This window comes from Erpetoichthys calabaricus, chromosome 11 (genome assembly GCF_900747795.2).
Source record: "Erpetoichthys calabaricus chromosome 11, fErpCal1.3, whole genome shotgun sequence".
NCBI lineage: Eukaryota > Metazoa > Chordata > Cladistia > Polypteriformes > Polypteridae > Erpetoichthys > Erpetoichthys calabaricus.
The window spans coordinates 139,993,745-140,009,011 of NC_041404.2; the positions used below are offsets into that span (position 1 = coordinate 139,993,745).

A 15,267-nucleotide genomic window follows, 5' to 3' on the forward strand; every position below is an offset into this window, starting at 1 on the left:
AGAAACCGAAGGCAAAACGTGGGACGAAATCGAGAACGACGGGAACAAGTGAGAGGTCAAAACCGAAAGAAACTCAGGAGGAGACATTGAGCAACGGTTGGCGGTGGAATTTTGGGAATCCAAAGATTGGATAAGGAAACGAACCCCTAGACGTTCCCTGTCACATCGGTTACAAACAGGTCACATGACATTTGAGGATACGCCTCTAAAAAAACACAGAGAAACAGACCTAATGACGGAAACTCAAAAAGTCAGGCCAGAGCTACTGGAAGGTGTGGAGCTCCATGTGAGACAGGAAACATGTGATCACCATGGAAGACAGGAAGCATGTGACCACCTTGCTAGACAGGAAGCATGTGACCTCCACTGGAGCTCCACTCGAGACAGGAATCATGTGACCACCATGGTAGACAGGAAACATGTGACCACAATGCTAGACACGAAGCATGTGACCTCCACTGGAGCTCCACTCAAGGCAGGAAGCATGTGACCTCCACTGGAGCTCTACTCAAGACAGGAATCATGTGACCACCATGGTAGACAGGAAACATGTGACCACCATGTTAGACAGGAAGCATGTGACATTCACAGGAGCTCCATGTGAGACAGGAAGCATGTGACCTCCTTGCTAGACAGGAAGCATGTGACCTCCACTGGAGCTCCACTCAAGACAGGAATCATGTGACCACCATGGTAGACAGGAATCATGTGACCACCATGGTAGACTGGACACATGTGACCACCATGCGAGACAGGAAGCATGTGACCTCCACTGGAGCTCCACTCGAGACAGGAATCATGTGACCAGCATGGTAGACAGGAAACATGTGACCACCATGCTAGACAGGAAGCATGTGACCTCCACTCAAGACAGGAATCATGTGACCACCATGGTAGACAGGAATCATGTGACCACCATGGTAGACAGGACACATGTGACCTCCACTGGAGCTCCACTCGAGACAGGAATCATGTGACCACCATGGTAGACAGGAAACATGTGACCACCATGCGAGACAGGAAGCATGTGACCTCCTTGCTAGACAAAAAGCATGTGACGTCCACATGAGACAGGAAGCATGTGACTTACATTGTCCACCAGAACGTCTGGAGCTCCACGCTAGACGTGATAAACGTTGTTCTGCAGAAGCAGGATGATTTTTATTTTGGGTACTCGCCGGGGTCAGAATCATACCAACAAACAGATCTTCATCCAAGCCAGAAACATGAGACAAGAGTCAGAATTGTAAGTCCTTTAGTTTTATGCAAAACACAGATAGCGAAATGGCGCATAAACTGACCTTTTTAAAAGGGTCACGCCAATGACATCACGCGAGGACACTCCTGGGGACTTCTGGGAGGTTGTCTTGGTAACAGCTGACGTGAAAGTCACAAAAAAGCGCCTCCTGTCAGTATTCAAAACGGGACCAAAAACTCCCAGGAAGTCACAAGAAGAGCCATAAAAAAACAAAAAAAAAAAACAGTCCCGCCATGTGGCTCCGCCCCCGTCCCCTTCGGTGGTCTCTGCCTCTGAGTGGCGTCTTGTGTGAAGTTCACAGCCACAGCAGCTGCTTGACATCAAAGCTGGTAAGTGACTCAATATAAAAAAATAAAAGCAAATGAACTTAGGTGGCAATGCATGAATGACGCCCCGGTGACACTTTATGCTACGGTGACTAAACGTGTCCTCGGCATTTCTGTGACATTAAACACCAGCCCACGGCTGCATTATCTACAGATTAGACTCGTTCAATATGTCTCTGACACCGCAATTAACTGGCAGAGCGCCACAATGACCCGCTCTCCGCCACATTCGGCCAACAAGTTCAGCTTGAGACTTTGGCTTGGATTTGAAAAATTTTATATTTAAAAAAAAAATAAATAAAAAACGGACAATTAGTCCCGGGGTCTCCACGTTTAATGAAGAATCTTTAACTCGGCTGTCTATGAAATCACAAAGAAACAGTAAAGACGCCCGAGTTCTCCGTTCCTTCTGCTTGGCGTTGCAGGGTCTTCAGTTGGGCGCTGCCCTTTGCAGATGTCTCGCCCCTTTGATTCTCGGGATGGTGGAACAGCGGTGGGGACATTGCCCCTCCCCATCCAGCCCGGCCCTCCCTTATTTTGTGTCACCTCTTCTAAGCCAAAGCTAGGAAGCTCCCTTGCTTTGCCTCCTCTGCCAATTCTGGATATCCATGTACAGGTTAGACCACCCTGCTTCCATGCATGCCCCTGCCAACTCCTTGGACTCCTCCTCCTCCCTCTTACTCTCAAAGGCTGCCTTCCATTCCTTCCTTCCTTCCCATGGGGCGGTGAGCTCAGCTATGGTCACCATCTTGGCAGGCAGGACCAGACCACAGGATGATGTCTTCTCAGAGGGGAGTTGCAGCGATTTTGGGTGGAAACTTCCGGAAGGGCTCTCGGGTCCCCGTCATTTCTAGGAGTTGGTCTGGGTCACTGTGTGTGGGTGATGTGCTGTGCCCCTTAAACCTTCACTTTGTTTTTGGTGCCCTGAGAGAACAGGACTTTCCACCATCTTCCTCTCTCCATCCCCCTCTCCTCTCTTCAAGACCCCAACTCATAAAAAACAGACGACTTAATTAACAGGCCTGCTGCCGGCCTCAATACTCCATTTGAAGGAGGCCATGCCGGGCAGAACGTAAGACAGGAAGGCGGCTCACGGCCCCTTGGGCTCTTGTGGGATTTTTTTGTCACTTTGCTGATACTTTGGCCATCATTACCCCTAAAGTTCACTCACTAAACGTGTGGCGCCTTCTCCTACCTGCTCCTTCACTCCATCTCATTGTCTCAACTCAACTTCTATGGTCCTTCATCCACAAACGTCATATATGGTGGGATGAAACTCCACTTCCGACAGTCCCCGGAGCACAGGGAACACAACGTCCATTTAACATTCACCATAATGTCACTAAAACCAGAACAACAATGCAAAGTCACAAAACAAAAGACGCAGGAACTCCAGTGATGCTCGATATCCATAATCAAGTGAGCGTACGGAATTGGGGGAATGTTATAGAGAGATGGCACTGGGGGACATGCAGGGGTTCACAAGTCAGACAGCCTGGGCAAAGAAGCTGTCATAGGAGGCGGTGGTTCTAAAGCTGCAGCGGGAGGTCACACAGAGTGTGCGTGGCGGGTGACAGGTGTCTTCCACAATGGTGAAGGCTCTACATGGACACCTGGATCGAGGACAGTGAGACCCCCTAGAAACCTGTCAGCTGTCCGCACTGCACGCTGCAGGACCCTACGCTCAGGGGCTTTGCTGTTCCCACACCACACAGTGATGCAGTTTGTCAGGAAACTCTGCTCTATCTACAATATAGTGCCGTTCATATCTCTCTATCGGTTATACAGTGCCTTTCATATCTATCTATCTATCTTTCTATCTATGAGTTATATAGTGCCTTTCATATCTATCTATCTATCTATCTATCTATCTATCTATCTATCTATCTATCTATCTATCGGTTATATAGTGCCTTTCATATCTCTCTATCGGTTATATAGAGCCATTCATATCTATCTCTCCATCTATCTATCTATCAGTTATATAGTGCCTTTCATATCTCTCTATCTATCTCTCTATCATTCTACCTATCAGTTATAGTGCCTTTCATATCTATCTATCTATCTATCTATCTATCTATCTATCATTCGTTATATAGTGCCTTTCATATCTATCTCTCTCTCTATATCTATCTATTGGTTATATAGTGCCTTTCATATCTATCTATCATTCTATCTATCAGTTATATAGTGCCTTTCATATCTCTCTATCTATCGGTTATATAGTGCCTTTCATATCTCTCTATCAGAGAGATATGAACGGCACTATATAACTGATAGAGAGATAGATAGAGAGATATGAATGGCACTATAACTGATAGAATGATAGACAGAGAGATATGAACGGCACTATATAACAAGATAGATAGATAGATGGAGAGAGAGAGATATGAAAGGCACTATATAACCGATAGATAGATAGAAAGATAGATAGATATGAAAGGCACTATATAACGCATAGATAGAATGATAGAGAGATATGAACGGCACTATATATCTCTCTATCATTCTATCTATCAGTTATATAGTGCCGTTCATATCTTTCTCTCTATCATTCTATCAGTTATAGTGCCTTTCATATCTCTCTAAATGATATTCTGAGGAGAAATGTACTGACACCATAATACAACAATAACTTATTTTTAAAAATCATCGTTTTTTTTTTTTCAAAATGGCATTTTTCACTGAATGTCGCAGAAGCGTTGATGTATTTTTTTTTTTTGAGCCCACCTAAACCTTTAAAGCCCGCTGAGGTTTTAGTGCAGGGGGGACTTTGCTGCCGCCCACTGTAAAGTTGCTTTTTTTCTCGTCATAGTTGGTGGTCTTGCCCAGTGGTGCTAGGAGATGCTGCAGCCCCCAACCGTGACCCTGAACCGGATTCCGCCGGTTTGCGGGTGTCACACCCAAGTGTCCAGTCTTTCAAATGGCGAAGTTAGCGCAGGGGGATTTCTTCTGCCAACGTGTCCACTTCTTTTTTTGTGAGCTTCGGCTTTAAACGCATAACAATACCTCAAGAACACGAGAGCAGCCCACCTTAACTGGGATGTGAAATTAAAATAAAAAACACAAAAGGATTTTCTGATCAGAAGAGCCACTCAGCCCAGAAGTCGCTGTTTTGTTTTCCCCCCTCCCCACATTTCAGGGGGCTGCTTTTTAAAAGCCATCGTGGTCTCCCGGAAAGCACAACATGCGGTTTGTGTTTCTCTTGTGTGTGTGTGTGTCACCGCTGTCACTATGCTAGCATGTTGACATATTTGTGCATTTTGCTCTGTGCCCGTCGAGCTGGTGGTGTAAATGTCACCATTGATCTTTCGGAGTCTAAATGTGTGCGTTTGGCACTCTATGCGTCTGTGGAGTGCGGGGGGCACCTGAACAACAGAATGGGGCAGACAACCCATACAGGCCACATAGGGACATGAAGCCCTGCATGTGTAGTACAGAAAGTGACAGAGAGGTGGCCTAGGTAGGCAGGTGACAAAGCAGTGGGTGGTCTGTTAAATGACATGAAGGTGTGAACTTTAATGCGCTCTTCATTATTATGGTGCTGGAGAGGCGTGGCGTGTGACATGTCTGTGTCGACGGCACGTGTTGTCGCATTGGACTCGGGACAGTCCAATAACGAGTAATAATACAACTGCCACCAGGTGATCGCGCCTTTCTGTTCGCTGCCACTTCCCAGTTTTTGAGGCACTGAATCAAATTGTTGCAATAATTCTATCATAAAAATAATCATCACTTATACCGAATTTTATTTGTTTATCCCTGGGCGCTGCCTTGTTGAATTGCCCACCACATGCAGGATGGCAAGTGACACAACTGTCACAAGAACCAGCATGTCGGATGTGTCACCATGTCAAAGAAAAAAAAAAGGCCATTGGGTCATCGTGCGTGTGACAGTCGCCCTGCTGGGAGTTCCCAGGTGTGACTTTTGCTGTTGATTCCCCTCACTACAAATGTCGGGCTTCAGCTTTGGGTATTGACGTTTGGTAAGACCGCCCTGTGGTTTCAACGGTCCACTCCTTTACATCTCCTGTTCTGGTGGTCATCCCTTTAAACTTGGTATTCGTTCCTGTGCAAGACTACCGCGACCCTAAGTATCATATAGCGCCCTTCACATCCATCTTGCGCTCGCCAGGTCGCTCAGACACAGTACAGAAGGAGTCCAGTCCAAAGAAAAAAAGAAAATTATTTAACAACTAGCGCTTGCGCAAAAGCCCTCCCTCGATTCCCCGATGGCTCTAATCATTTAAAAAACATGAGACAAACACACTGAGCACAAACCGGTCAAAATTCAGCACTCACGATTCAGTCCACAGACAGTCCGGCTCCACAGATGCACTGATGGTGACAGTGAGTGGAGATCACAAGTGAACAGTGTTCTGAAAGGTAACAAAGTTTTGTCCAACTGCATCCCACTTGTTACCAACTCAGACGAAATCACACGAACAAGCAGGCACGGGAGACAAGCACATAAATCCAGAAAGAACTGCAATCCAGAGGTGGGTGGAAGCTTGGAAACACCTGGACCCCCATCACTTCTTCTGGCACACCTTTAAAGCCCGCGCCACACTTTATTTCCCCCAGCAACCCCAACGGCAATGCTCGAAACTGACCAATGACGAAGTACTACCAAGGCTGCTGGGACTTGTAGTTAATTTAGTGTAAGTAGCGCTGTTACATATCTATATTTGATATAATGCCTTCCCTATCTATCTATCTATCTATCTATATTTGATATAGTGCCTTTCCCATGTATCTATATAGTGCCTTCCCTATCTATCTATATTTGATATAATGCCTTCCCTATCTATCTATCTATATTTGATATAGTGCCTTTCCCATGTATATATATAGTGCCTTCCCTATCTATCTATCTATCTATATTTGATATAATGCCTTCCCTATCTATTTATCTATATTTGATATAGTGCCTTTCCTATCTATTTATCTATAATTGATATAGTACCTTTCCCATGTATCTATATAGTGCCTTCCCTATCTATCTATATTTGATATAGTGCCTTCCCTATCTATCTATCTATCTATCTATCTATCTATCTATCTATCTATCTATCTATCTATCTATCTATCTATCTATCTATCTGTTGTATAGCGCCTTTCACGTTTATCTTTTAGATAGATAGATAGATAGATAGATAGATAGATAGATAGATACTTTATTAATCCCAATGGGAAATTTATATTCCACCTTTCACACTTTTCAATTAACCAATCACTCTGTGATATAGTCAGTTGGTCATTTGCTAACCTACTTAGTCCTGAACAAGGTTGTGGGGGTCTGCTGGAGCCCATCCCAGCTAGCACAGGGCGCAAGGTAGGAACAAACTCTGGACAGGGTGCCGACTCATCACAGCGTGAACACACACACACGAGGGCTAATTTAGTGTCACCAGTTCACCTAACTTGCATGTGTTTGGACTGTGGGAGGAAAATGTATGGAGCACCCGGAGGAAACCAGCATAGACAAGGGGAGGACATGCAAAGTCCATGCAGGGAGGACTCGGGATGCAAACCCTGGTGTTCTTATGGCCAGGCAGCAGTGCTACCACTGCACCACATTGCCGCCCTTTATTATTTAGTGCCTTTCACATTTAACCTTTTATATAGCGCCTTTCACATCTCTCCTGTGGAATTTCTTTTGAATCCCTGGTGTGCCGAGCTGGAAAAGTGTGTATCAAAAATTAGAAATCGAAGTTTGGCTTTGTAAGGAGTGGGCATGACTGCGTCTTCCGTTCCATCGTATTGGCAGGGTGGGTTCTTGCATTGACCCTTATGTGAAAGGCACTATATAATTCTTAGGCATGAACTCACAGTTCTGTCTCAGCGGCGATCAGAGTTTGCTCGTTTTGCCCGTCCTTTTCACCATGACGGACACTGTGGTGGTCCAACGAGTGAGCCATACGCCAGCAGGACCCTCCCACTCCTGCTCTTTATTTGGTCACCTCGCCTAACGTTGTGTTTTTGCTTTACTGAGATGTTTCATCGATGCATGAAGTTCTCGAATTCCCGCCCGAGTGTTTGTCTTTTTCTTTTTTTGTTTTTCGCTGCCATTTTGATGCACTGCTGGATGGTTGAGGTGTGTCAGTGGACACTTGACTCGAGTTCTTCTCCAGCGGAGACATAAACGTCTTTTCTCTCGCCCCCTTCCATGCACGCCAGAGCCCTTGCCGAAGTGATGTCCCAACAGAGGCCCTGCCCCGGAGAGCACCTGGAGGGAGAGGGGACCCTGGGGGCCCACATGCAGCAACACCTGCAGCAGCACTACGAGACCATGCAGGCGCGGCCCACCGCCAACAATCTGCGTGAGTTTGCAATCTCTCTCTCTCTCTTATGCCATTGTATCTCTGCACAGCTTGTCATCTTTGCCTTCATTTTGTTTCAAACCACTAGGGGGTGGCGGTGGGGGAGCCGTCTCCGAGGAGCATGAGTGGGATTTAGTGTCGCTTTGCTCGATGTGACTTGACATCAGATACAAACATCTGCTGTTAGTTGTCTTAGGGGCTTCTCCGTTTCTTCTCCAAAGACTCTTTTTACACCTCATTATTTCACCCGAGGGAAGCGATAAGCTTTATGTTGTTTCTCGTTCTCCCTGTATTTATAAATATGTGCGGAATCGGCTTCTGTCGGCCCCCCCCGCCTTCAGGCTGTGGTAGCTGCGGTGGGGGGCTCACAGGTGAGTCTGTCAGAAGGCGTGCAGAGCCCGCCCCTCTGTGACCGACCGGTGAAATCAGGACTTGAGGCCCACCAGGGTAAGGCATGTGGTGGTGGTGGGCAATGAGGACTGGGGGGGTCTGAAAAAAAAAAAAGTCACAATCAGGGTCAAGTCTCATCTAAATGAACGGGTGACCTTCAAAATGACAGTGATGGCGCCGGGATTTCATTAAAGGGTAGTCCGAAATTTGTCACGAGTGGGGCCTTCATTGTGCTCATCGGGATTACTTTGAACTCGCGTCCGTCCCTTTTGAGCCTGATGCACCAGCATGAGAAAATCCCCACATGCGATCTGCCATTCGACGCGCCTTGATATCTCATCACGCAAGTCGTTGAGCCTTTTTGGGGGTCCCCCCCCTTTATTTGGGCCTTTATGTCTCTATGGCCCTCTCCGTATCTGTGCTGTCATAAGACGTTGGACCAGGGGGGGGCCCAGAGCTTCAGGGTCCTCAGGTGTGCCAATCAGCCCGTGTCTTCTATGACTTCATTTAAAGTCTAAATACCCTCATTTGTCACCCCCTAGACTAGGGGTGGGGGGGGGTGGGGGGGCTCCAGAGCTTCAGGGTCCTCAGGTGCTCTAGATAAGTAAAGCTGTGTGTCATCTGCGTAGCTGTGGCAGGTCACCAATCTGACCGAATGGGGACAGGGAGACAGAAAACAGCAGCGGGCCCAGAATAGACCCTCATGGTATCCCCAAGTACAACTACAATCGCCACAGCTAACAAAAGAATTCTCTGCCAGTTAAATAAAACTGAAACCAGTTTGAGACACTGCTGGAGAGGACCACCCACTGGCTGAGGTGATTCATAAGCCGTGAGGTGAATAGTCGTAAAGACGTGATGCTTTGGACGGAGTGAGGGGTACGGATTGAAGCGGAGCCGAATATCTGGTACTGCTATGTTTATGGTGATTCAATAATATTTCACTGAAGGGCTGTCGGGGGGTCCCACCGTGAATCTTTGTGGCGGTTTGCAGAGATGAAGCTTCTGTGGTGACATACCAGTCACTGGTGGGCTTAGAAAAGGTGCCAGTTCTCTAGGTAAACTTCCCCCGTGAAAGTTCACTTAGCGTGTGCCATGAAATGCCCGAGTTCCGAAAGCACAGGTGCCAAACCTCTAGAGGGGGCAAACACACCGTCAGATACCCCGACTAGATACCCAAGACAAATAATAATAATAATAATTCATTACATAAAAAAGGTTTCATTTTCCAAAAGGCTTTGAAAACCCCAAAGCTCCAAAGAGCACAAAGGCAATGGCTGACGCGGCAAGACAGACACAGCAAGCAAGTCCCAAAAGAGAATCCAAAGGCGGCGGTCGAAACGAAGCAGAGGTGCAAAAATATTAATAAACAAAAGTACAAAGTCCAGAGGGGACATCAAAAACAGAGCAGGGGTTCAAAAATCCAGAAAATTGAAAAACAATAACTAAGGCCCGGAAAACTCTCAAGAACTCTGCACCGCCAAGCGCAGTCAGTGAACCGCAAGGCACCCTGGGAGGTCCTCCCTTAAGTCGGGTGAAGGGCCGTCTCTGGCGGTGATTGGCAGGCAGTCCCGCCCCTTGGGGGAGCCACCCACAAAACACAGGGGTCATAATCTAGGCCACGCCCTTTTCCCATCACACACACACACATAGAGAATGTAAAATGTACGTTATAAACATAAATGATATAAAATTAAACAAAACAGATGAGAAACACCAGCCAGGAGAAAATACCGGCTGAAACATAACAGCGTGACACACTCACCTTTCATCGAACAATGGGAGGGGGGTCGCCAGTGAAGCATCGATTTCAACATTCGATCGAAGACCCCCTTTTCCCATGATGTGTCAGACCCATTAACAAAAGGTAACGGTACCCACCTGCGTGCATAACAATCGGCACCGGGACCCCACTTCAGGTATCGGGTTCAGAGACGGGGGGCAGGACTACGCCGGGTGGATCGACCTGATCCTGTCAAAAACCCTTTAGAAGAAGTTTCTGCCCTCAAGGAGAGGGGACGCGCGGACCCCTCTGCGCTCATTACCTGCTCTCCGTGTCAAATTGACAAAAGCAGCCAAATTGGCGTTGATTTCCATCATTTCGTGTTCTCTTCCACATGTTCTGGTGGCGCCCAATTTCATCTAAAAAAACTAAAACAATCAACGTCCTGTGCCAGCCTGTCCTGAGCAGGTGCGATGGCTGCGCGTGTTTTTTATTTTTTTGTGCATTTATCACTTCCACGCCTGTAGCCATTCTGATCAATTATATGAGATTTTAGCTGCTTTCCAAAGATTACTCTTTCAATTATATGCTTAAATAGCCCTTAATGCGCTCCCAGCCCGAGTGATTTCACCGCCCGACTCGCTTAGCTGGTAGATTTTTGATAACGGCGTCTGCAAATCTGCAGCTTTCGTTTCCAGTCCCGGACAAAACGGGCCGAGCGGCAGAGGCAAAAACACACATGGGGACTCGGGGGGTCACACTACATAAGCGAGACACACATAAGACGACGTCTCATGGGGGGGGGGGGGCGGGGGGCTGCCAGCTAAGGGGGACTTTGAGACGTCAAATAGGCTTTGGAAAAGGAAAAAAAATCTCTTTGATTTGGGGAAGAAACAGGAATGGCGATCCACATGACAGATGAAAACACGCAAGCGCTTGGCTCGCTCGCTCTTTTAAACGCACATTTACAGACAAACACAACACAACACGACACAATGCTGTATCTGTGCCACTGCATACTGAAAAGGTCTGTGCAAAAATGTTCAGGACGCTCCATGCTGGTCTCATCACCACCAGACAAACAGACAGCTGGATGTGAAAGGCACATCTGTCTGTGAATGATATAGCGCCTTTCACACATCTGTCTAATATATCGTTTTTTCATACATCTTTTTATCTGGCTATCGGTTATCTGTCTATCTATATTACTATATAGCACCTTTCACAAATCTATTATATAGCACCTTTCACATCTATCTATCATATAGTGTTTTTCATACATCTATATAGCTATCAGTTATCTATCTATATATCTACTATATAGTGCCTTTCACATCTATTCATTATATAAAGTAGAGCTATTCACACATCTATTATATTGTGCCTTTCGCATCTATTTACTATATTTCAAATATTATATAGCGCCTTTAACATCTATTATGTAGCCTTTTCATACATCTAGCTATCGGTTATCTGTCTATATATCTATCTACTATATAGTGCCTTTCACATCTGTATATCTATTATATAAAGTAGTGCCTTTTGCATCTATCTATCGATCATATAGTGCCTTTCATCTATCTATCTATCGATTGATCATATAGTGCCTTTCATCTATCTATCTATCTATCTATCTATCTATCTATCTATCTATCTATCTATCTATCTATCTATCTATCTATCATATAGTGCCTTTCATTTATCTATCTATCTATCATATAGTGCCTTTCATTTATCTATCTATCTATCATATAGTGTCTTTCATATCTATCTATCTTTCACATTTACCTGTCTATCTGTCATATACAGTTGTACCTTTCACACATTTCTCTCTCTGTTATATAGTGCTATTCACACATCTATTTACTATATAGTATATTTCACATCTGTTATGTAGTGCCTTTCCCATATCTATTGTGGACATTTGGGGCTGCTGTTGCCCCATGAAACCCAACAGACAGATGCTCTGGACTCAATTGTAAAAGCACTAAGAAGGTTTTTAAATTTTCTTTCCTCAAATGTTTCCTCACAACACCACACCCACCAAATACACAATAAACAATACAATAACTCTAACAATTCTCTCCTCCCCGTAGTTCTGTCACACTCCCTCCTGACTCCGGCTCTCTCGCTGGGTCTCCACTAGTCCTTGATATAGTCCTTGACCCGGAAGTGCTTCTGTCCTTCTGACCATGTGATTCACCAGCACTTCCGGGTCAGATGGAGACTTGTATTTTCTTCAGCCTGGAAGTACTTCTGTCCTTCCGTCCCCATGACTTAGGAGTACTTCCAGGTGATATGGGAAACAAAAATCCCTGCATCTCCCTACAGCGTCACCCCGGGGGAACCCACGGTACCCAGCGGGGCTGTGAAGCCGAACTCCATATCCCATAGTGCCCTGCGGGAATCTGGGGCACTGCTAAGCTGCAGGGTAGTTGCCATCTAGCGTCCTGGGTGTGTCGGCCGGGTTGAGCTGCCAGCCATCCATCACACTATCTATCTATTATATGGCACCTTTCACATCTACTGTCTATCTGTCTAATCACAGAGGATTGAATTTATCTTTTTTTAAAATACTGATCGATATAAAATTTGACATGAAAGGGTCGTCTTCTGCGGGTTTTTGCCAGTAAAGCCAAACAGGACCCGTCGTGATTGTTTGTGTTATTTAGCAAATAAAATGTGAAAACCTCTGAAGGAGGTGAAGACTTTTGCAGACCCTGCACTTGTGTCCTTTGAGTTGTTGATGAGGGGGCATGCAGCCCACCATCAGACGTCGTTTGTTTTTTTTTCTCCGGTGGTCTCTGCAGCAGTGATCTGCCACTTTTCAGGTTTTTAAAAGTAAGTCGGTCCGACCCAACGCCTTATTACAACTTTATTCAGTTAGGTTCACCAGTTAATGAGATCCCTCATTTGTAACGACTTTACTATTTTTGGGGTCTTTCATGCTCTCGGTTTCCATCATTTTGCTCATCGAGGATTTTAAAATAAAAGCAAAGCAAATCTGCGATTATGGGACATAAAACGACTTCCAGCTTCACTGGCACACTGATAGCTACAGGCTGAGATTGTCGTCGTCGAGATTAGGAGACACATGGCATGTAGCTGGTCTCTTTCCAAGGAAAATTATATAAGTCACTCGACGATCCATTTATAGACCCCCGCCAAAGTATTAAAGAGGGAAAACGTGTCACAGAATGAGTCAGGGACAGAGCTGCCACTTCAACTGCCACGTCTTGTGCTTGCAAAAGGGGCGATTTGACTTACCGACCTGATGATTGTCTGGCAGGGTGGTCCACAAGTCACTGCAAGGAATTGATGATTGTCTAGCAGGGTGGTCTACAAACCAATGCAAGAACTTGATGATTGTCTGGCAGGGTGGTCTACAAGCCAATGCAATGAATTGATGATTGTCTGGCAGGGTGGTCTACAAGCCAATACAAGGACTTGATGTTTGTCTGGCAGGGTGGTCTACAAGCCGATGCAAGGACTTGATGATTGTCTGGCAGGGTGGTCTACAAACCAATGCAAGAACTTGATGATTGTCTGGCAGGGTGGTCTACAAGCCGATGCAAGGACTTGATGATTGTCTGGAAGGGTGGTCTACAAGCCAATGCAAGGACTTGGTGATTGTCTGACAGGGTGGTCTATAAGCCAATGCATGGACTTGATTATTGTCCAGAGGGGTGGTCCTCAAACCAATACAAGTTGTTGTTGTCATTAGTTCACGGAGGGTGACGGTGGGCTGCCCTAAGCCAGGGTTTCTTAACCACTGGGTCACAACCCAGGTTGCCACCAGTGGGCTGCAGGTTGTCATTGCTGGTTCGCAAGTGGGTTGTGGTGGGGTGCCTAAGCGATCAGCAGCACTGTGTTTCTAAGTGCACTCAGTTCACCGAGGATGACACCAAACCGATTGGACTCGCTTGCTGCTGGTGGGTTGTTAATGAATGTTAAAAGGCAAAACTGGGGTGCAGGACTATTAAGGTTGAGAAATGCTGGTGTAAAGAAGGTGGTGGGCTCCAAATGCACAAGAATTAACCACGCGGAGCAACTCCAATCAATACAAACCTTAAAGGACCCTCTAAGAGTCAGAAAACACGAGACCCCCTGAAATAAAAATGATGTCTGACCGCGGCCGCTTTTGGTTCAGTTCTAGAACATTACTGCCCAATTGTTTTCCTGCGGCCGTAAATGCGAATCGCCTCGGTCAGACAATCCCATCGTCGGCACACATTTTTAGGGAGAATCTGACCCCTTAGGCCTTTCCTTTCGTCTCCGTGTTTGTGACGCTTTTCCATGACTAGGACGCTGGGCTATCTTAGCATGTCAATGAGATAAAGTCCACCAAATTGGTGAATCCTGTTGGTCTTAACTGGTTTTCTTCAGCACTACAAGGTTTGGATCTGCACTTGCACTTTGAGTCCTAAGGATGATTTGGATCTTAAGGGGGGGGGGGTCTTCTGACCGTAATTTTTGCTTCGGGCCCTTTTCATTTTTTTTCGGTATTGCGCACCTGTGAATGATGGAAATCAAAATGTAATCTTAAAGGAAATGCGTCCCCTTCAACTTGAAATGCCTTTTGGTGGTCAGTTCACCTTCTGATGTCAATGACATTTTCAGCAAGGGGGGCCCAGACCTTTGCATACTGCTGTATAAACACAATAAAAGAATAAAAGCAGCCTAGTGGAGAATTTGCATGTGTTAGGGATTTTTCAGAACCACCCTGGCCAGGGATTTGAATGGAGTTCTCTTGGGCTTAAGACTCTTTTACCTCTGGGGGGCTTGACCTGGAGCTGCTAAGGTGATTTGATGCCCACCATCTGCCCGAGGGCTCTGGACCGGCTGCCCTGCTTTACGCACCACAGGGGCCAATGAAAGGCATGAAGTTGTTTTAGGTGATGGTTGGTGACCCCCCCAGGGGCTGTGACTGACCTCCCCCCCATCTCCGGAGATGATGTTTGTTTCTCAGAGAATGACGGCTTGTGCCCGCTGCAGTTGCTCTTCTTGCACATCAAGATTACGATTTGTGTAAATATGCCACTGAAAGGCACTTCCTCCAGGAGGTGTGAAGAAATGCGTTTTCGAAAAGCTCATTAACCGCGGCCACCGAGCGGCAGCCCTCGCCGCTCGCTCTCATTATCACGGTAATGCAGGCCGAGCGCTTTGGTCGCCGCCGTGTCAGACCCCATTTGTCCCGCATCTGTTGAGTTTCGCCGAGCTGCCTCGGGTCTTCACTACAAGTGCTGC

General features: G+C 46.3%; 1 protein-coding gene across 1 annotated transcript in view; it reads left to right on the top strand.

Annotated features, from left to right (window-relative positions):
* The window catches only part of shisa9a (shisa family member 9a), a 196,867-nt gene that overhangs the window by 17,739 nt on the left and 163,861 nt on the right, over positions 1 to 15,267 (top strand). The window contains exon 2 of the mRNA XM_051933807.1: positions 7,765 to 7,907. Within this exon, the coding sequence (XP_051789767.1) occupies positions 7,765 to 7,907 (143 nt within the window). The remainder of the gene's footprint in view (positions 1 to 7,764; positions 7,908 to 15,267) is intronic.